Raw genomic sequence first — 23,050 nt, 5'->3', positions numbered from 1 at the left:
ATGTACTGAACAACATAAGGAAATGATTGCTAGAAATAAAAGCCATATGCAAATATATTCATTATTCATCAACCCCATGCAGCCACACTGCTGGATTGGCTGAGTTACAATAAAGTGTTGAAAATGGACTCTTGTGAAACTTTACTAATTGTAGCAGATTCTCAGTCTGTTGATGTGTTGTTGCTGTTACAGCTAGATGCATCTCTTTTTGATCCTTTTACGCAACAGACATCATTCTATGCTGTTAAGACTTTTGGCAAAACAATAAACACACGTAGTACGTTTCACTGAAGTAAAGTATGTTGTATCATTCTCTGGCTGCTGCTATTACAGCTGCTTACAGTGCTCCCATTTCCCTCAACTTTACAACCCCAAAATGTGAAACAAATGTTATCTGGACATGGTAGTTAAGCAGGATCTACTGGCACCTGAATTTAACGATGTGATCATACTACCAGAACAGACATACTGCATCAACAGCAAAATAACTTCTGTGCTATGCAGCTTCTCAAGAAAAATTAACAATAAACACTTAAAATACTTTATTTTTGAAGTTAGCTGACAAATTACACATCCAATTTGCATCACGGTAATAGGCAAATTAATACAACTCCTGTAATAATATTCTTTTTAATTAACCGTGTCACAGAGAATCTGAATAAATAAATAACGATACAAAGCCTAAGTTATGTACAAAAGTGTCAGGCTGTTATGTTTACAAACTATATACAAAAAATGTAAACAAGCAAAGCAATAGGCCTTCAAACAACAAATCTGTTATGTTTAAATTAAAAAAGTGACTAGTGTAACCGTACAATAAACTCTGGTTACTAAACTAACCAGTAACAAAATACTGGAGGAAAATATTCCTAAATGCTTTAGAAACCTGTTCTCATCTTGCAATTTTACACATCCTGGAGAAGATTTTCTTTAAGGTTTATGTTAATTCACATTCTGCTACCGGTCTATTTTTATTGACATATTGGAAACATTTGTTTATAGATACTACTAGGGGTGCATCAGTCATATTTACCAAGCGAAGTGTGCTTTCCTTTCTTTACTACATAAATCTGCAAGATTTGCAGCCCAGTAGTCTATATCAGTAATTTTTCAGTAAAATTGCCACTTTTCTTTTTTACCTGGACATAGCACTGTACACTTCATTTCAAACAATATAATTATAAAACAAGATCTTCTGACCTAGAGTACTAAAGAAAGTATGCATATCAACCATAATTCCTGATAATGCAAGACCATCTTCATTCAAAACAGTGTCTTGGGGGTAAAACTCAACTATGAAAACCTAGTGTTTTTTTTTCTGTCAATAAACTCAGCACCATGGTAAAGTGCTGCAAAGTGAGAACTGCTCAAACTGCATGGCATGGCAAGGATGACAACTTGACCTACTGCTACTTATGGAGCATAAAAAAACAGTGGTGACTTACAAATGAATGATCAATATCTTAGAAAATGCTTTTACAACTTAATTATTAACAAAAATTGAGTTGAAGGCTTTCACAGGACGGCATGTTATCTACAGAAAAGATGTTTCCTACATCATGGAGAACATAAGCTGCCCCCTAGGATTTGGCCTTAACTACTGGGTCACAGTACAGACCTTAGGTGAAATGATTTACTTCAAGAAAAGAGCTAAAACTCACACAGAGGAAAATCCACTCAAGATACTCCTGGCACAAGATCAATGATCATCACAGTTGTCCAGGACACAAGTTTTGCAAATAAAATGAAACAGACTAGACATACTCATTTTAGTTCAAGTAAGAAGAGGGAAAACTTGATATCAGCACCTCCTTTAACCTATATGGGCTCTCAGCTAAATTTGTATTTGCCAATACAAACTACTGACAAAACCTAAGACGTGGTGGTTCCATGGCACACACAACAAAGGCATAAATGCAGCATCTGCAACCCTAATTCACAAGGCAAGCTCATACAATGCAGGATCTTGCCATGGGAGATGGGGCTGAGGGGCCAGTACCAGTCTTTTTTGTAACCCTAATTCACAAGGCAAGCTCAGACAATGCAGGATCTTGCCATGGGAGATGGGGCTGAGGGGCCAGTACCAGTCTTTTTTGTAACCCCTCACAGGATCTTGCCTAATGGCTCCACTACTGACAATCATCCCAGTCATTCCAGGAGCAAATGAGCTAGGCATTTCCAGGCTAGGACACAGCCTTATGGCCCATTTGCTCCAGCCCAGGAATCCAACTCAGCCCTTTCACTGGTGAAAACCAGTAGTCTAGGTCTCAAACAGCAATGAAGGCTGAGTATGCACAGAATATTGTAGGCAGTTCTGGGTGTCTGTGGTGTCATACAAAGACCAGCACCACAGGGTTATGTAGTCTAAACTTGCATAAAGGATGAGAACATGTGGATAATAACTGACTACTGTCACTTCTCTTTCATGGAATAAAAATGAAGTTACAATAAGGAATTCCTCTCCCTTACAAAGGGTACCCCACACCACTCCTAGGTAACACGAGGGCACATAAATAGGTCAGGCAAGGGGGTAGGGCAGCAAAGTTAATGACTGACACATAGACAGAAACCTGAGACAAGATGCATAGCTCACCATGGAAGTCCTTAACTTCACCTATAAGGCAGCAGACTATGAAATGTAGAGTACCATGTGAGAAGTTCTTTTGTGCAAAAAACAGTTGTTTGATAAAAAATTTTAATGAATGAAATTGCTGCAAAAGGGGCAAAATTCTCCTTCCAAAAATTTCACCTGCATTGTCCATCTTCATTTCTATTAACCTATAGGTCTCTGTTCAGCTCCTCAGAACAGATTGGCCACATTTCTACAGTTTGAGGTTCCTGACTTGAGCTCTTCCCTATACCCACAATAGCCCCTCCACCAACATACCTCAGATTGAGTTTGCCCAAAAAGTAGAGCACTTAAAAATATTAACACTGGAGAAAAATACACAAATTTATAAGCTAAACAACATTAGGAGCTCAACATAAAGAGAAAATTCCACTGAACATTCAACCAGGCTTCCCAAAGACTTGGATCGGGATGGAAGGATGAACGGACATCCTTAAGTAGTGACTGCAGGGTAAAGCCACCAAAGTAAAGATTCCTTGCACACTCACGAAAGTTTCATGGGAGGACATGGAGGATTCCTGAATAGTGACCACTGGACTGCTAACATCCATTGTAATATGGGTACGAGAGTTATAGTGGCTACCATAGAACTCAATACCCTGAGTACTAAAATTGCTGGAGTCTGAGGTTTAGAATTTGTCTGATGTGAAATTTGTTACCCTGTCTGCTGTCAGATAAGGACAGGATGTCCTTGCTTCCAACTGAGCCTCAATAAAATTTATGACGAACTGGATCCAACTGTTCTTTCTGCCTGTTGACAGTTATCCCTAGTTGAGGCTAGCTGTAGTAAGTAGTCTGTGGCTTGAATGAGTAGATGCCTAATTGGAGCAGTCAGAAGCCAGTCATCCAGATATGGAAAAATCTGGTAGCCCTGCAGAGATATGCTGCCACCACTGCCATGCATTTGGTGAACACCCTGGGGGCTGTGGTGAAACCAAACAGGAGTGACCTGAACTGGTAGTAATTGGCCCCCAGCCTGAAATGTGGGAATTGCCTGGAGTGTCTGCCCATTTTTTTACAGTAGTATGTGTCTTTCAGGTCCACCGAGCACATCCATTCGTCCACCTTCAAGAGAGGCAGGATGGATTGGATTGTGACCATCCTGAACTTCATGTGCTTTATCCAGTTGTTCAGACAGATCAGATCCAGAATAGGTCTCAGGTCTCCCATCTTTTTTTGGGTACTAAAAGAATCTGGAGTAAAAGCCCTGACCCAAACTGATCAGGGGGTACCTCTTGAATGACTTGTTTAGGCAAAAGCTTTTCTATTGTGTGTGCCATGTCCTCCCTCTGATTGGATGGAACATCGGGGAGGAAACGTTTTCTCTTGGAAATCTCCAGAAAGGAAATGGAAGTATTCTTTGGACATGATACTCAGCACCCATTTGTCACTTGTGATGGCTTCCCTGGCTTCTGGGTACAAAGAGAATCCCCCCCCCCCGACTGCATCCAGAGGAGGACAGTCAAGCAACTGTTCAGGTTCACTGGAAGGTCTTGTCCTGAGAGATTTCCTGTGACACCTGATTTTGCAGATCCCCTCGGCTGTCTGGGTGGCATCTTCCATTCTGATTATTACCCTCTCTGCCCTGGGGGGGGGGGAATTCTCCCAGAGTGCCCTGAAATGGACCCTATGACTTCCGAAACCACATTTTTTTTTTACTTTCATGCTGGTTCCTGGAGAAGGTCCTTTCTGGGGTATAGAAACATATTCCGATGGCAGACAAGATCTTTCTGTCCTTTTAACTCTGGAAAAGAGTCTTACGAAAAGTTGATCCAAAGTGGAGCCATCAAAAAGGGCGTTAATAAAAGCTCGTTTGAAAGGCTCCGCAAAAATGCACAGCCTCATCCAGGCATGACACCTCATGCCACTGCCTGAACTGGCAGGCCTAGAGGTACCTTCTGCAGCATAGGAAATCAATCTTGTGGATGCATTGGTTAGTGACTGAAGGGTGGTCAGTCTAGAGGAAAATGTTTTCTGATCCACAGTGGACATGGACCCTGGGGTCGAGCTAGAAAGTTCCTTTACTAAGTTCCTTTGTAACCTCGTAAAGTGGGATAAATAGTTTAACTCCCTCAAGGTGAACATTTGCCAAGTCTGTCCAAAGCTCAGGATTCCCTATTCAGGGAATGGACAGGGGAGCTCTCCTGGGCAAGCTCCTTCTTGGTGGCGTCCACAACCATGGCATCTACGGGGATACCCTTGGCCCAAAACAGCTGATCTGCGAGGGCACTTAGAATCTTGTCTGCTTGTTTCGGGATTGGTTCTACTGTATCCATCTCTTTCCAAGTCCTGGAAGACACCAGCTGAATCATTGGGTTGACCGGGGGGGGGCGACGACATCCAGGTAGTAGACTGGCCAGACCCAAAAGCCTCCCACACCACCAATTCACTGGGAAGTGTTCTGGGCTGTCCAACCACCCCACTGGCACATGATTTCTAAAAAGTCTCCAAAGGAGACGTCATCGAGTGGCGACTTTTGGAACCCCTTCTCCTCACAATCTGTGTCCATGGTGACCAATTTTGTAGAGGAATCAATATGTCTCCTTTTACACAGCCTCTTCTGGGGGACCTACTCTGAGACACTCCAGGAAGGTATTGGAAGATGCTAGGGGTTCTGCAGGGGGAAGATTGTGGAGGCTTTAGGGGAATGGCTGCCATGCAGCAGAGTGGAGACCTTGAGCACCAAACCAGAATGAGGAGGGGGAGGTACCATGGCAGAAAGCGCCAAGGGTCTTATTGGCTGGGAGAGAGTGCTCTCCACCACTTCAAAAGCTGAAGGCCTCTGACCCACCAAAAGCTGTTCCACTGCAACCAAAGCCACCGGAGCAGACACCTTCTGGAGAGCTCGAGCCCCCTGCTCTGAAAGGGGAGTCTGAGCCAAGCTGTTGAAAGTTGAAGGCCCAAGGGGAAGGGAAGGCTCCGAAAGCTTTGAAGTTGATGCCCTCCCTCTGGAAACGACCGAGATAGTACAGCTCAGAGACACGCTCAGAACCGAAGTCAAAGGAGACGAGTGTGTGGGGAAATAGTTTGAGATGAAGAGGAAACCTCTATCGGCACTGACACCTCAGCACTAGAGACTAACAGCATCAAAAACTGCAAAACTGAAGGGCGGATCTGAGAAGGAGCCAAAGTTCAGAAAGGTGAAATCCTTGCTTAACCAAATGTGGATAGAGCAGACAAAAGCCCCATCTGAATCTGGGCCTCGAGGAACTGCCACATCAGTCTGCCAATGTCTTTGGAGGATAGGCTCTGAGAAGACCTGAAGGAGGCTGATGAAGTGGATCTGGAAGATCTCCTGGGGAATGAAATCGGGACCTAAGAACAAAATAGGCACTGACACAATTGGAGCTGGTGAAGGGACGCTTGGCCCCAGGACAATGGAGGGTGACTGGGGTAGATGGAAAGAAGTCAGAACTAAGCCTGGCACTGACTTGAGTTGGTTCCAATAATTTTCAGAGCCTTCTTAGGAGGCTCAGAGGAAGGCTGAGCGGGAGAGTGATGCCTGCCCTCCTGGGGCTACCTAAGACTTTTAGGAAGGAGTTGAGACCCTGAAGTTGACGGCACCCTCGAGCTGGAGGAAGTAGGAAGCAACCTTTTAAGAACCAGCTTGCTCCTCCTGTCTGCCACAGCCTGGGGGTGAAAAGCCTGACAAATGGAGCAAGGGGCCTCAAGATGGTTAGGCCCCACACAATAAACACACTCCCTGTGGGCATCCAATAAAGGAATCTTCTGCCCACAGGAAGTGCATTTCTTAAAACAGAGGTTTTTGCAAGACATATCAAGAACAAAAGATAGAAAAGGATGCAGAGAAAAGAGATTAAAGGGTAGAACAGGTGGGAAGGAAGACTTTTTTTTTTAAAAACAAAGTTCTAACTAAGAGAAAAAGAGTGGAGATAATATGCAAAGGAGTTATAGACAAAGGCACTCACAAACCACAAAAACTGAAAATTCTCTGGAGAAGCTCACAGCCACAGGAACCCGTTGCTGATGCGAAGAAATACTGTTACATTAGAAAAAAAAAAATAATATCTGATATGAGAAACATATTGCTATGCAATATTTTGTTTATTTATGGCCCCCACTGTCTTCCAGTCTCCAGCCACCTCTCGACCAAAGGACTTATTCATCTCCATTATCAAGATAAGAGTCAGCTGGAAGAGGCCATCATTTAGGTAGCCAAAAGTGTTCCAACCTTTTTCTTGCAGAGAGAAGTGTAGTCACTGTACTGCCAGGAGTGCAAACAGGAAAGAAGAGTTCATGCAAGGCTAGGGGGCATGGGTATTGAGGCCTCATACCTCACAGCAGGCAACATGCATTTGTCGAGGTGCAGAGATGTCTCACTGAAAAAGGGGCACCACATAGGCATGTCACCATAGGCAAGGGGAAATTCACTTCACAGTTTTGCATTTAAATTGTGTGAGCACACACTGTCTTGTTCTGTTCTCCGATTCATAATCTATCCATCTCAAATCTTAAAATTAACCTTTTGTTTAGTAGCCAAACTGAGAAAGGAAAATGAACTACCAGTTCAAACAAGTCTTAAGGTTCCTGGCTAACGTTTATTTATTTTTTTTATTCTTGTTAAATTTAGCACAATATGCACAAGATATAGATGTGCTTGACTGATATGGATTTAACCAAATTTCAATTAGATCAAAAAACAGCCAGTGGTTTTGGTGAGATTCCAATCCTGTGAGATAGTTTCCTTTTACTCCACAGCTGCACAACTTAATTTTATTTACAGTAACTGTAAAATGGATTACTATGGATCCCATGCACTGTTGCCAGCATCCCGAGTCTTCCCTAAACAGACTAAACTATTAAAAACAACTGTAAAAATTACTATGTACCTAATATATGTTGAAAGAGGGTATTTTGTACAAAGCTGTGTCAAGATCAATGCCTGCAATGTCAAACAATATGAAAAAATAGTGGACTGGCTTTTCTGTGAGCAGCAGAAAATAACTGAGTAAGGGTACACAAGGCAACCTCTCTTACAGACAAGCTCACCCAAACAGTCATGGTTCAAGACTGCATACACTAGCACACCCACAAGGGTGCCCCACTGCCAGGACAGACTGGATTAAGGGTTCATGGTCATAATGAGATTTACTGTAGCAATGATCCTTATGATGTGGATCTGAAGTTTCTTTTAAATGACAATGGAGCATTTAATATATTCTGTAAGAAATACTGGAGTACAGTCCTTCATGTGGAACATATGGTGCACTTTGCCATCCTGCATCAAAAGCTGAACAAGGGTGGCCCTTCAGATGCAACTGTATCTGCTGAAAGAGTACTTTACATCTAGCAGAGAAAACTGCATTCAACACTAACGTAGTTAACAAAAGCAGCATTCTAAACGTTAAAAACATAAAACATCTTGCTACTCAACCCAATAACTTGATGCAATGCTACTTGTAAAAAGTGTAAGATTAACATTTCTAAACATGTAAACAACCTCCTGGTGTTGCTAGGATATTCTAAACTTTGTGAAAAACAAATATCTGAAACATTAACTAAGGGAATGGCCATGTAATCCAAAACTCAACCACATCAACAGAAATATCAATGAATATGCATTTAACAATAATAATAATGTGGCAAAATATTTTTCAGGTTAAGGAAGGCACCTTAATGAAATAAATGGTAGTAAGTACATTTACTTGAAACCACTAAGCAGGACTGCAGCTAGGGCAAGCTGTTAAGAAGCATCAGGAAAGTAATGCAGTACCTGCATTCATTTTAACAATCGCAGACAGGAAACATCTTGGAAGTTTAAACGAATGTGTACATGTGTATGCATGTGTGTGTCTACGTGTGTGGTAGTAGTAACTGCAGCAAGGAGGTTGTAGTGTAAGCTCCTTGCCAGAGTTCAGAGAACTTTTTTGTCCTCTAATTCAGAGGATTTTTTTTCTGTTAGTCCTAAAATTTGGGGTGAAGGGGGCACCACTCCGGGGACTGCACAGTGTGCCAATTCATCTAGCAAAGCCCCGTCTCTGAGAAGTACTAATTATGCTTAACATGAAGGCTCTTAGACATTCTGGATAAAAAGTTTGTGTATTTTCAGGATGTCCAATTACTATACCATAACTTTATAGTTTAAATGTGAACTCAAAGTCCTCAATTCCCTTCCTCAACAGCAAAGCAAACTGGATGAGTTGAACACTTTGAAACATGCAGTTGTCAAGATTTCGACATCTCTATCAAACTGGCTTTGCTGGCAAGGCAAGCCTCCTGCAATCCCCCAATGGGGGGGGGGGGTAGCTTTGCCCATCTCTTTACTTGACATGTACTAACTCTACTGTGACTCAACCATAAAGAAAAGAGAAACTTCTGATACATGTTTGTGGGGGGGGGGGGGGGGGCTTGCACAACCGTGATACCAGAAAGTCGACATACACAAAATCATTCTAGGAACTGTGATTTTACAGAACTGTGATGAAGTTAAAATTCTGGGAGTTGCTTAATGAACGGTAGATCTCCCTTCAAAATGTACTCAAAAACAGAGGAAGACATCTGCTTTATAATATACTGAAGTTAGGACTTGACTCAAAAGGTATTCAAGAGTTTTATTTTGGTGGAAAAATGCTACAATTTAAAGTACATCCAAGTAAGAAAGAAAAATAATATTCAGAGTGCATGAGCACCACAGAATATATATAACAGCAGTAAATGTGAACAAAATCTGCAATGGGCATGTACCAACTTCCATGTCTTTACATGAAGCACTACATGATCACTGGCATGCTGAAAATTGGTTCTCCCCAAGTTAAACTAGATTAAGCCTCAGTTATATTGTAATTAATATAACTCAAGATGGACTTATTTGACAACATATGAACAGTAAATAAAAAGCAATATGTGCCTTTTTAGTCACTTGAAATGAAATTAGTATCTAGCCCCAAGTGCAGCTGTCTATTTCCACATCAGGTTCCATTACATTCCATTTATCCAAAACAAACTTATCTTCATTCCCAGCCTCCAGTCTCAAGAAAGGTAAAGCCATTCAGTGCTTCTTTTAATCTCTTCCTGTAATTTGCCACTAAAGACCTCGCATTCTACCTAAATGTGAATCCAGCCACCATTTGCCCATATCATATCACCCCCTACACCTTTTCCTCTTCACTTTGACCAAGTCTCTCCTATATAATTCATGCGGATGCACACTCCAAAGACCTATGTCATTTTTGGTCATCCTCTTTAGTACCATTTCTAACTCCTTTACTCTTCAATGACATTCTATCATGTCAGCCTTAGTATACCTAAATTCTTTTCTTCCCGTGAACACAATATCCCTATAAAACATAAATAAAAAATAAATAGCTTTAAAAAAATAAATAAATGCAAAACTGTCATCCTCTACTCTATATTCATATTTGGCGGGCTGTTTCCACCATCTGGTACTGCCATTTCCAAAAAATGACGACTTACTCTAATACAACTCCAAATGCCACAGAGTGCTCTCACTCAGTAACTCACCTATAGCTGCTACACTCTTCCCCTCAAACTAATCTCCCCCACCAATATCCTGGGCAAAGACAAAACAAAAGGTTAATTAAAATCTAAAAATATTACATATACTGGTTTACTCCTCTGATTCTTTAGTTATGTCATAAAAAGCATAACAAACTGAAAAGATCTCCTTGGAAACCCATGCTGATTCTTGTTTGACTCTGTGCTGCAGAGTAATGAAGACCTTACTGCAGCCCAGGTGACATGGGTTTGACAAATGGCCCTTGCAATGAAGGAGTCAGGCAGGGAGGAAGAGGAATGAAGGGAAATGACCCACTTGCTTCTTCTAGAGGGTGGGGGCACACTGGGTGGTGTGGTCTCCCTGATGTAGGTTAGGAAGACTACTACTGCTCATGCTCTGGCGGGAGCTTGGTTTAGGAAGGAAACACACCATCCCCTTCATGGCAGTCTAGAGGACAGTCCCTCCCAGTAAACCATCATGGTGAAGGGGAGCAAATGAGAGAAATGGCCAAAATTGGGTTGATGGTCTACAGGCAGTGGGGGGTAAAGAGAGGCAAAAAATATTCATGAGGATTCTCAGCTTTCAAACCATTACCCAGTGAAAAGCACCAAACTCCTCTTTACAAAAATCCACTCTGTGGTCCTACATAATACAAACTCAAATCCACAGGCTTGCAATTCTCTTGATTCTTCCTGGGTACGTTTTAGCCTTTCATAAATCAGTAGTACAGCTTGCAACTGCCTCCATTCATCAAATAGTATTTCCGGGCTTAATTCATTACTAAAGTAAGCTAAACTTTCACTTATAACAGTTGTTTCATGGACACTCGTATGTTACTCCATACATCTGCTCTTAACCTTTGTACTTCATTCACAACCTTCAGTGCATCAATCACCCAAGCGGTTCAACATTTCACAAGTAATCTTTCTTCATTCCTCGGAATAAACAACTCTAAAATAAACCATTTAACAAATTTGCAGGAAGAGGTAGGAAATGAAGCTCGCACTCCTTAATTTCTTGTACTTTATTTCTTTCTTTCACATACTTAAAATTTTATAGTTTTATTTTTTACTTGCAAATTGGTTAAGCCAACTAGGCACAAGTGTCTTTTTTCAGTGAAAATCAGGGAGAAATATCTGGTTAACTGTCCGCCCAGAAGTCATACAGTACGGAAATGGAGACCGACAGAACTAAACCCAAGATTACAGGAAGAATGGGGACAGAAATATCAGAATATCTCCTAGTAATGGATATAGTTACAAGGAAAGCAAAAGCAAAACCGGGAAGAGATCAGGCTAGTTTAACATTTTTTTTTACAACTGTATAACTAGGGCAGTAAAGCAATTACCTGTCTACAATTAGTCTTTCTCTATTTGCATTTGTCCTCATGACTATATTCCTTACAAGCATAAATTCTGTTTTTTTTTTCTCTCTCTCTTCCACCCATTAACAACTCATATGTGACATCTCATTTTCCTAAATTTATGTTTAAAATCCATATTTGCCCAGGACAGAATAAGCAATTTACTCAGTTTTCTGCCCCCTTGCTACAAAGCTCTGTACTACAGCAAAGTTTACATGTGCCTTGTAACATTTTTACACCTTCTGCATTCTGTTATTCTGCTGCAATTATTATTCATGACCCCATATAATACCCTGAACTGCCAAAAAGGAGCTTTTACTCCTAAACTCCTGAACAAAAGCCCTGACTGTGAACCAGATGAGCAGGGATTGATAAATGTTCCAGCACTGGAAAAGCTAGCTGGTGGTAGGAGTGAGTAGCTGATAACAGCTCACCCATCCTGGAGGGAAGACAGGTAGCCTGATTCATTGTAGTAATAACGAATACAGATGGGGAATTAAAGTGGGTAGCATACGGACTGTGGCATGTACTCTGATCCACAAAAAATGTAAAGTGCAAAATACAGGTTTAAATAGCTTTAGTCACTGAACTGGCACTGTGGCTCCCATTTCAGAGGAGTGCATGTTAGGCTGCTGAAGGGTGGAGAGTTGAAGAAATGGAAAATCCTTTAAGAGTCTTGCATAATGGCCTCTCCGTTAGATGGCGCTTGTCCCCTCCAATAAACCAACAGATATGTTAACACAGAGTTAGTATTTGGAGATGTGGGGGTTACAGGGGGCTCATCCAGGCAACGCTTCAACTGATTTGTTTTGTCCAGTTATAGTGCTGACTAGCAGTTACTCAGTGATTCACAGCAGAACTGTGTTAAAAGCAGCACTAATACTGTCACCTTTTCTGGGTTGTTTTCCAATAATAGTACATCTGAAATGTTCAGCTTCCAGACAGCTGCTTCTTAGATTTCCAGAAAGGGTACATAGTCAGCAGCTACATGAGAGGTGGTACTGCCACATTTGATGTGCAGCTTAATGATACCAGATAATGGCTTACCAGCCTCAAAAAATAAATTAGGAACACAGAAGACTTAACTAATCTGGTTCCACAGTGTCAGACAGACACTACAGGACCCTGCAAATGGTCGATTATAGAAGGCTTGTGCACTGAAACTGGAACCAGAAGGCACTTTTGTACTGCAAAAGAAAATGCCTGTAACGAAACTACTTCAAAATAACAAATGCTACCTCAATGAACAAGCCAAGTTACGAAAAAGCATCCATTTGGAAGCTTATTCTGACACTAGAACTCCCACAACCTCTTTTCTTTAAAAGACATCTGAACACAAATGATCACAACAAGTCTTCCAAGGCGAAGGACCAAACTGAAATGTCACACAGCCAAAGCTGACGCACCTCGAATACTAAAGGGAAAAAGGGAGAAAGATAAAACACACTAAAAACACTAGAATACTAAATTAAATTAGAAAAGGAAGATAAGATAACAATAAGATTATCACTTAGCTGAGCACTGGAAACCACGTCTGGGTGCACCGGCGGCAAACGAGATATGGGGTGGTTGTGCTAGGGGCTGAGGATTATGGATACGGGAGGAGCTTGAGCCTAGAAGCCAAATGCTGTGGGAGGTGGCAGAGTTGGATCTAGGGATGGGATCCATGACCCATCAGTGAAGCAGAATGTGAAGGACATCAGATTTGCAGTACAAATAAGATAATACAAAGGAATGCACAACAGATTTCTAATGTGTACACACAGAGGACTGTCCATCATTATTCTAGATATGCATCTGCACCCTAAGGAACATTCCAAAAAAAAAAAGAAAAGATTCTCTGATATCACTTTTTCCCACCCATGGCCAGTGTTGTATGGCGGCAGTACTAAGAAAAGGAAAAAAAAAAACAGACCTATTCACTTCAAAAATATATAAACAGATATAGAATTGAACATTTCAGATAAAATGTGAGACTCCCAGTGGTTAAGTGCCATTACTAAAGTGCACTTAAGTACGTGTACCTAATCAGGTGCAAGGCAAATCCAGCAGTGAGAACAGTGTTCACAGTAAAGGCCATGTGTTGTAGAGCCTACCTTGACATATAAATAACATCATTAAATGCTCAGGATCCTGGTACTTTGGTTTACAACCTGCTAATCTGAATCAGGGATACAAAATGATTTCTTAATAAATTAAAGCTAACTGTAGGACAAAAGTTTTTTTTTTTTTTTTTTTTGAGAATTGTTAACTAAGTAACATTTCTTGGCTCTCGTATCCAAGTTATACTTGTAAAGGGCCCTGTGGCCCAGTGCAATATGACTAGTTCAACAGTTCTAAAATAAATACTTAAATTACATTAACAATAACAAAAGTGGACCTGGTATGTTTCAACCATTTCTACAGCCCAAGTTCAAAGTAGATCAGTTACAAAGCATTTGTAAAAATAAAAAAAATACAGAATTAGTGGTCTTTAAAATTCTCCGTACTGAGGCACACAAAGCCAAATGTGACAGTTTTCAGACAGAATGTGAATGTGGGTCAAGATACAGGCATTTCAAAGTGACAGAAAAAGTACTAGTCACACTATGTAGGACATTTTAACAGTGAATTACACTTCAAATACAGATATGCTGATCTTGAGATATGAGGTAACAATGAGATGGCACTTAGACTTTTCAAGTTGTTTCCCAAAATTCATTCAGACAGTAACACACAGTTTCCTGTTTATGAACAAATAACTGACGGGATAGATTAACTTTACATAAAAAATTATATATAAAACAAAACAGAATTAAGTTGAGTAAAGACTGTGAGCAGTTAGTTATGTATGTGTTAACTACAGAAATGGTCTGCATCTCAGGAGAAGGGTCCATGTTTATCCAGGCTGGGAGCACTGCAGCAATACAAAAGAAACTGTTACGAATGGAAATTCCTGTGGGAATCTGTTACATTTCACAGACTTGAGTTACATGTTGGACCAGAGGCACTTAACATGTGACCCACTTAATAACAATAACTAAATTTGCAATGCTGTGTGGACAACGGCAAGTGAACCTGGAGTTGGTTTCTTTCATAAAGAAGAGGGAGAATGCAAAGTCTTTTTCTTTCTGTTCATACCCTAAAAGGAAGCATTCCTGAACCAGTAGGTGATCGTGATGGCCCAATTCCTGTAGGTGGTGCTTCATCGAATCCATTTATTGTCCTGAAATTCAATAAATATATACACATTAGCAAGGTTACATGGTATCCACTAACCTTAACAGGCTAACATTGTATTTTACCGATGAATTGTTTAAATGTTCTATACATTTAATCAGAATTTTGGAATAAGAATTCAAGATATGGTATTTTTTTAATGGCAGAAAAACAAAACCATGCAATACTTTGAGCATCTCATGAATGTGCTTCGTCATGCTTTTTTTTTTTTAAATAATTTTATTAAATTTACCACATTTGCAATATATACATATAAAGTAGAAAGGAAGATTCAAGTTTTTTTTTTACATAGCAATGCACATTTTTCAAATCATCAAAATGTGTACTTCAAAACTGGCTTTCATTATATTTAACTATTAACATCTCCAATCTGTTCCAACAAGCTTTCACAATACCATTTCCAGATCTTAACTTCTCTTCTTCTTTTTTATTACCTAGAAAAGTGGCTTATTACGTGAAATTACTGAATAATAGATATTAATCAGATTTCTGTTTTCTAAATAATTACTTTTCTTGCAACTGCTAGGAGACCCCGTCAATACTGATTACTATTTATAACAGAAATACTGGAGCATTTACCACAATCGTTGCTCTTGTAAGGTCACATTTATCTGTCTATACTACCTACCAGAAATTATTTTTATACTTCCAATACTTATCAACTTCTCCACAATCCACAAATATAGGTATCCAAATTTGTTTTGGTTCGTTTACCACATCTGCAGCATTTAGAAATTTCTGACTTATTACATTTTGATATTTGGACTGATGTAATAAAACTTCTATGAATACATTTCCATGTGAACATTTTCTAATATAAACTTGAGGATTAATAACCTATAGATTTTAGTATCAAAATTCTGTTTTTATTTTCCATCTGATATATCTTCTGCCTCTACTGGTTCAATAAAACTCCAAAATCTATAGTCAACATTATTTATTGTTAATTATAATTTTATAGGATTTAGAGACACCCCCCTTTAAATGTAATATTCCCTTGAATAGTAGGCATTAAGTATTCAAAAAGTTATGGTAAATTATGTTTTTCATTATCATTCATATAATACAACTGATCTTTACATTTTTCAAGTATACTATACAACATTAATCTACATGCATTATCCACACTATATTTTTTCATCATTGGTTCTAATGTTAACAATGAAACTTTATCCAAGCAATTGTACCAAATGGCTATATTTTTATTTTTAAGAAATAACACGTTCTTAGGTTTTAACTTTCTATGAATCCTGGCGTTCATGCAATTGGGAATAATATAAATTTCCATTTTTTAATTAATAGGAAACAAATAGTTTCTAGAAATGTTCAACATATAGGTTCATACGTAGGTACTAGGCTATCGGCCCAAGGGCCTATGTAAGCCTAGCCAGCAAGGTACCATAGCTTACGCCACCCAAGAAAGTTATTTTCCTGTGCCACTGTCCAGCAAAGACACAGAAGTGATCCCATTTCCCATCCACCCATCAAGATATTTCTTGAAGAATGCTAATAAAGAACTTTGCTTGACATAGATGGGTAGCTTGTTCCAGAGTATAGGAAGTCTCTGGGACAGGAATCCATCCCTCCAGCGTGTCCTGTTTATTGTGTTGACAAGGTTTAGGTCCCTAGAGCGTGTAGCTTGGAGGGATTGGGATTTCTTTAGGTGCAGCATGTCCAACAGCTCTGGGTTTGACATAGCCATGTTAGGCAGAGATCACCTCGGAGTAGGCGATATGCTACAGAGTAAAGCTGGAGTTTTTTGAGGTGGTCAGGGTAGGGCATTTATCATGTAACTTGAATCCAAGTTTACTTTTATTTTTTTGTTTAAAAATGACCATAAGAATTTATTATATATGATTTCATCTTTACATAAATTATATGTAAATGATTTTTTTATTATTTGTTCGTGTAAAATCTTTAATTTACTTGTATAATGGGGTCTTAAAGTATAATCATATTCAGAATTGTGGCTAAGTAGTAGGGTTCTAAATCGGGAAAACTTCTCTCTCCATGTTCCTATAGCATAATATGATTTTTACATGTAACTCTTGGTTTTACTGGGTACCATAAAAACAAAATAATTTTTTTCTAAATTACTTTATTAGCTTTCTACCTGGAAACATGGCTGAAATATATACAATATTTTAGGTAAAACGACCATTTTTGTCAGCATCAATCTTTCTTCAAATGTCAAGAAATATGTATTCCATTGCTGAATTAAATATTTTATTGAATAAAAAATACTGATAGCATTAATAATTAGATTAGCACCTGAGTAAATACTTATTCACAAGTATATAATATTTTTTATCCCAATCAAAATATTTATTTTTGAATATTTGCACCTACAGTTTGATTAATTACACTAACGTCAGATTTACTATGGTTAATGTGCATTGAATAAATTAATTTAAACCAATCTAATTCCTTATTAATTTTAGGGATTGACTTGGTATTGTTTGTATTGTTGGTACTGATAATAACAGGTCATCAGCAAGTAACTGTATTTTAGACCCAAAATCTTTTTTTTTTCCCAATAAACATTTTTATTAAATTATCACATATGACATAAGCAATCTTACATTTTTATAAATGAAAAACACTGACACCACTTTAGTTGCAAAAATACATCACAGACACCACTGAAACATGTGTAAATGCAAAAATTATACATCACTTATAATCTATCTAGTCATTGTCAGTTAAGCATCACGTCTCATTCAAATCTTGCCTCTTAAAACTCGTTCCTTCTCTGCATATATCATTCCCACAATTCCCATTTTCCTATGTAGTCTGCTCCTTCCCTTTTCTAAAGATCCCAATTCCTGTTGTGTTATCTCTGTTACTATATTCACTACTTCTAATAAAGTTGATATACACCTTGATTTCCATTTTCTAGTAACTGTTTTTTGACAGCCACCATAATTAGACTCGGTAAGCATTTACTATGTCTAGGCAATTCCATTTCTGTACCATAGCTCAAAAAATAATCTTATCCAATCTGCTCACCCAGCATCTTCAATGCAGCAGCCAGCAGGGAATCCCTAAAGTCTGCCAACTCACTACACTCCCAAAAAATATGTTCTCAGCTACCTCTTATCTGCCTGTCACATCTCCAACATTTGCTATCCATAAGGAAAAATTCTTTGGAGTCTACTTGGAGTATAACAATCCCTATGTAAACCCTTCCTGGCAAAGATCCTAAATCTTCTAGATTGTGTTGCATATTTGGGAGATACACATATATCCCCCCATTGTTTCTGTGAATTACTTATCTAATCTCTCTTCCAAATCTTTTCTAAGCTCCTCTGAATCTTATAGTTATGCAATATTTTATATGTTCTACTAATTATTCCTTTTCAATGGCAGCTTGTGTTCTAGATTCTATTAAAAATTCTACCAGTGCTGGTCTTTCATTTAAGACCCCCCCCTTATTTCTTTCTCTTTGCATATACTCTAATATCAATCCTTGACAGGGAAGACCATCTCTAGCCTGCAGTCCAAACACATTCTTGGCCTCTTCCCATTCTATAACCTTTCCATTTCTAGTAATTTGCTCCCAATATCTTGGTTCCTTTGCCAGTTTTCTCGAATAAATTCCAGCCCCCTCTTGCCTATTATCTGTATCCCTAACCACAGTCATCCCTATCAGCAAACTCTTTTCTCCATTACTGTGCTGGTTTAGTTCTTAGAATGCTCCCTCATATTTTATTAATATAATGTATAATTTTTGTTATTCTCAAGAGTGTGCATCCAAAATCCTAATCACTCCTTATTTCTTGAGCTTCCCTCAGTACCATCACCATTCCTTTCCACTTTGAATTATAGTTTTCAGCTTGTGCTATGTAGAATAGCCTTAACTGTGTTGTTCTAAAATACCCCTCAAAATGGGTAATCCTAGACTGCCTTGTTCTATTGGAAGAATAAGTTTATCCCACTTGACCCTTGCTGTCTTCCCTTCACAGATAAAATCTTTTTTAATTGCTATCCACAGCTTCTCCTCTGACTGATAAAAATATGCCTGACTTGTGTATAAGACTAAAGGGACTAAAAACATTTTAATTGCTTGCATCTTAGTATCAATATCCATATAAAAAGAATTTATGTCTTACCATAACGTTCCATCTGTATTGTTGATCCTTATTCAGTCATAATGCCTGGATTATCGGTTCCGACCTCGGAACCGAGCCGGCCAGCTTCCAAGCTCGCAACAGCCACAAACTCTCGAGCTAAACTCTTACCCACAATTCCCCTCTCCCTGTTACCTCAGATTGAGTTTGCAAGTCAAAGGAGGTAGAGGCTACCTCTGGTCAAAGATCCTAACAGAACCGGATGATGAGATCCACTATAAGCCTCAGGAGGGGGAAGGAGGGAGGGTCGTAATGACTGAACGAGGATCAACAATACAGATGGAACGTTATGGCAAGGCATAACTTCTTTATCTGATATTGTTAATCCTCATTCATTCCTAAAGCCTGGGACAGAGTCCCCAGCTATCTTTATTCCTGGGAGGTTCTCATGGAAGGACATTCCTGAGCACCACTGAACCAAAGGGCACTCTTCCTCTGGAGGCCAAATCCAATTTGTAATAGCTGATGAACGTATGGGATCTAGCCCAAGCTGCAGCTGCACAAATGTCAGGTAAAGAAGCTCTAGCATGAAAGGCAGCAGAAGTTGCGACCGACCTAGTGGAATGAGCCCTAACGGCTGTAGTCAGAGGGATATTGTGAGTTTTGTAAATAAATGTTACACAGTCTTTTAACCATTTAGCCAATGTGACCTTAGAAACAGCACATCCAAGTCTAGGACCAGAGTAGGCCAGGAACAGCTGATCTGATTTGCGAGAATCCTTAGTTCTGTCCAGATAGAAACGAAGTTGCCTGTGAATGTCAAGGGTATGTAGGCAATACTCTCCTCTGTTAGAATGATTGGGAAAGAAAGCTGGCAATTCAATGGCTTGGTTAATGGACATTTCAGAGATCACTTCTGGCAAGAAGGAAGGATTAGTTCTCAATGACACACCATCTTTATGAAAGATTAAGTAAGGCTGTTTGATGCATAGAGCTTGAAATTCAGAGATACGTCTGGCAGAAGTAATGGCGACCAAGAACAAAGTTTTACAAGAAGGAAACTTGAGGTTGCAAGAAAAAGCTGGTTCAAAGGGAGCCATAGTCAACACTTGCAGAACTAAAGACAGATCCCATGGCTGGCTAGGTTCTCTAAAAGGGGTCTTCAAATGATTCACGCCTTTTTAGAAAAGTCTTGCATAATTTGTGTGACATAAGAGTAGAGTCATGGACACCATTGTGAAAATAGATATCGCAGCCAAATGAACTCGAATGGTAGAAGCAGACAGGCCGGATTGGAATAAACGGGACAGGTACTCCAGTACCACTGGCACTGGTGCTGAAAAAGGGTCTCTCTCTTTTTCCTTCAGCCCAATGGTAAACCTTTTCCACTTGCTGAGATAAGTAGTTCTGGTGGAAGACTTATGAGATGCAAGAATGTCACATACTGGGGAAGAAAGATCAGTCTGCCTGGCAATCACTGGAAGTGGAGGAGCCAAGCTGTGAGCTTCAGGCTGTTCAGGTTGGGGTGAATCAGGTTCTGCGGATGGGAGATCAAATCCGGAGTCGGACTGAGAATCCATGGTTGATCTAGTAGGTTAGGCCATAGTAAGGGGAACCAAATTTGCCGAGGCCAATATGGCGCAATGAGGATTAGTTTGCTCTTCAACCGGCGGGCTTTCTTCAGGAACTGGGGAATGAGAGAAAGAGGGTGAAAGGCATAAAGCAGACCACAGGGCCAATCGTGAACTAGAGTGCTCCTGGGTGACTGTCCCTGAGGGGGAATCGGGGCAAAGTAATTGCTGCACTTGTAGTTGATTGGGGATGCAAACAGATCGCAGCAAGGGAAACCCCAGCGGTTGAAAATCTCCACCACTACAAGAGGATTCAGAGACCACTTGTGTGGTTGCAGAATGTACCTGCTCAAACTGTCTACTATCACGTTGGAACTCCTGGGAATGTGTATTGCTAAAAGAAAGCGGTTGGTAGCCATCGCCCATTGTCACATCTTCATGGCCTCCTGACAAAGAGTAGGATTTCGCTCCGCCTTGTTTGTTGATGTACCAGACTACAGCCATGTTGTCCGATTGCATTGCAATAGTCCCGGATGGAAGAAAGGGATGAAATGCTTGCAATGCTAGAAGCACCGCCCTCAGTTCTAGGACATTTATATGCAGATGAGCCTCTTGGTCCGACCATGTGCCCTGGACGGTCTTCCCCTGAAAAAGCCCCCCCACCCCATCAGGGAGGCGTCCGTAGTCACTGTGGCTTCAGGCTGTGGGGGGGTGGGGGCGAGACCATTGTGACGGGTTCTGCAACATCCACCAAATTAAGTCTTGTTTGCATCTCTGAGTCACCCAAATCTGGGATGAGAGAGGAGACTGAAAAGGGTACCACTGGGTGAGTAGTAACCATTGTAAAAGCCTCATGTGAAACCTCGTGAGGAAGACTATGCTGATGGAAGCTGCCATGGAACCCAACAGCTGGAGAACAGAATGTGCTGTCGATCTTTCCCTTGAGAGAATGGGTATGAGTTGTTTTATCCTTAAGATTCTGTGCTCTGGACTCAATGTCGTACAGTTTTTTGTATCCAACAGGACCCCAATGAATTTTATGGACTGGGATGGGGATAGGTTGGATTTTTGCCAGTTTATAGCTATACCTAAACCTTCTGCAGTGTGAAGAGAGTATGCCAAGGCCTTTTCCAATAGATGTTTGGTGGGAGCGGTGATGAGCCAGTCGTCTAGGTAAGGAAACACCCAGAATCCTTGCAGTCGCAGGTGAGCTGTGACAACTGCCAATCACTTGGTGAACACTCTAGGGGCTGTAGAGAGTCCGAAGGGCAGTACTCAAACTGATAATGACTTGCTCCTGCATGGAAGCGAAGGAATCTTCTCGATGGTCTGTCCACCTTTATGTGGTAGTACACATCTTGAAGATCTATAGAGCACATCCAATCGCCTGCCTTCAATAACAGGAGGATAGACTGTACTGTGATCATCCACAATTTCTGTACTTCTACGAATTTGTTTAGCACACAGAGATCCAAAATTGGTCTCCAGTCCCCGGTCTTTTTTGGTACTAAAAATAATTTTGAGTAGAATCCGGATCCCATCTGGTCTGGTGGGACTATTTGGAGGACTTCTTTTCTTAGCAACTTTGAAATCTCTAATGCTGCTTCTACCCTCTGACTGGGTGGAATGTTGGGGTAAGCTCCTTAGTGGGGCGGGACAAAGATCGAGGGAATATGATAACCTCCAGTTATCACTCGTACCCAAGAATTGGTGGTAATGGTTAGCCTGGCAGAAGGGTACAAGGAGAAACGACCCCCAACCGCTTCCAGAGGAACGCAGTTGGGCCGCTCGTCAGGAGCGCTGGTAGGACTGGCCAGAGAAAGAATCTCTGGAACCCTGGTTACGCGGACCTCCTCTGCCCCAAAAGGGGAGTCTTTCATATGAGTTTCCCCCACTGCCTCTAGGGGAAAACTCAGCTCGTGTGTCATGGAAAGAACCCGGAGAATTTTTGTGCCACATCTTCCCATTCTTCTGGTTTCTGAAGAAAGCCTGTTGAGGGGAAGAAGAGCGGACTCCCATGGCAGAAAGGATCGTACCGTCCTGTTCACACCTAGCCAGTGTGTCTTTAATCTTGGGTCCAAACAATGAAGAGGCTTCAATGGGAGCGTTCAGAAAGGAAACTTTGAAAGATTCCACAAAATCACACAAAAGCGCATCCAGGCATGCCGTCTCATGACTATGCCTGCAACCGCTGCTCTAGCTGCTCCTTCTGATGCATGAGAAATCAGACGCATGCAGGAGTTAGAAATCGATTCAAGGGTGGCTAACTGTGAGGCCACTTTGTCCTGGACGTCATCAGGCACAGCTCCGGCCAAGGTTTCAGAGAGCTCAGAAATTAAGTCTCTTTGAAGCCTGGTAAAATGTGCCATATAATTCCTGGACCTGACTGCAAAGGTCGCTGAAGCAAAGGTATGCTTCCCCAATCTGTCCAGTGCCAGGGACTCTTTGTTGGAAGGTTGGACAGTCTGGCTTTCTTCCGCCAGAGCCTTCTTTGTTACGGCTGACACCACCAAGGCATCTATAGGAAGACCTTTGGACCAGTGAGGCTCACTATCTGGAGGGGACAGGATTTTATCTGGCCTGCGGGGAATGGCGTCAACGGCGTCAGGAGCCTTCCATGCACGCTGCATGACGAGCCAGACAAGGTCTTCGGCATAGAGGGCCGGGCACGAAAGGCCTGCAGGAACACAGACTCTTCAGAGGTTGGGTTAGAGAGCCGCC

The 23,050-nt window shown here is 40.7% G+C and overlaps 1 protein-coding gene across 2 annotated transcripts in view; it reads right to left on the bottom strand.

Moving 5' to 3' along the window:
• Positions 1 to 527: 527 nt before the first annotated feature.
• NDEL1 (nudE neurodevelopment protein 1 like 1) overlaps positions 528 to 23,050 on the bottom strand; it is a 565,699-nt gene continuing 543,176 nt past the window's right edge. For both annotated transcript variants that reach the window (XM_044085020.1, XM_044085019.1), the window contains one exon: positions 528 to 14,674. In XM_044085020.1, the coding sequence (XP_043940955.1) occupies positions 14,667 to 14,674 (8 nt within the window). In that variant the 3' untranslated portion in view covers positions 528 to 14,666. The remainder of the gene's footprint in view (positions 14,675 to 23,050) is intronic.

Source organism: Protopterus annectens, chromosome 10.part0 (genome assembly GCF_019279795.1).
Source record: "Protopterus annectens isolate FY-2018-M chromosome 10.part0, PAN1.0, whole genome shotgun sequence".
Taxonomy (NCBI): Eukaryota; Metazoa; Chordata; order Ceratodontiformes; family Protopteridae; genus Protopterus; species Protopterus annectens.
This window is presented reverse-complemented; position numbering and strand designations above follow the sequence as displayed.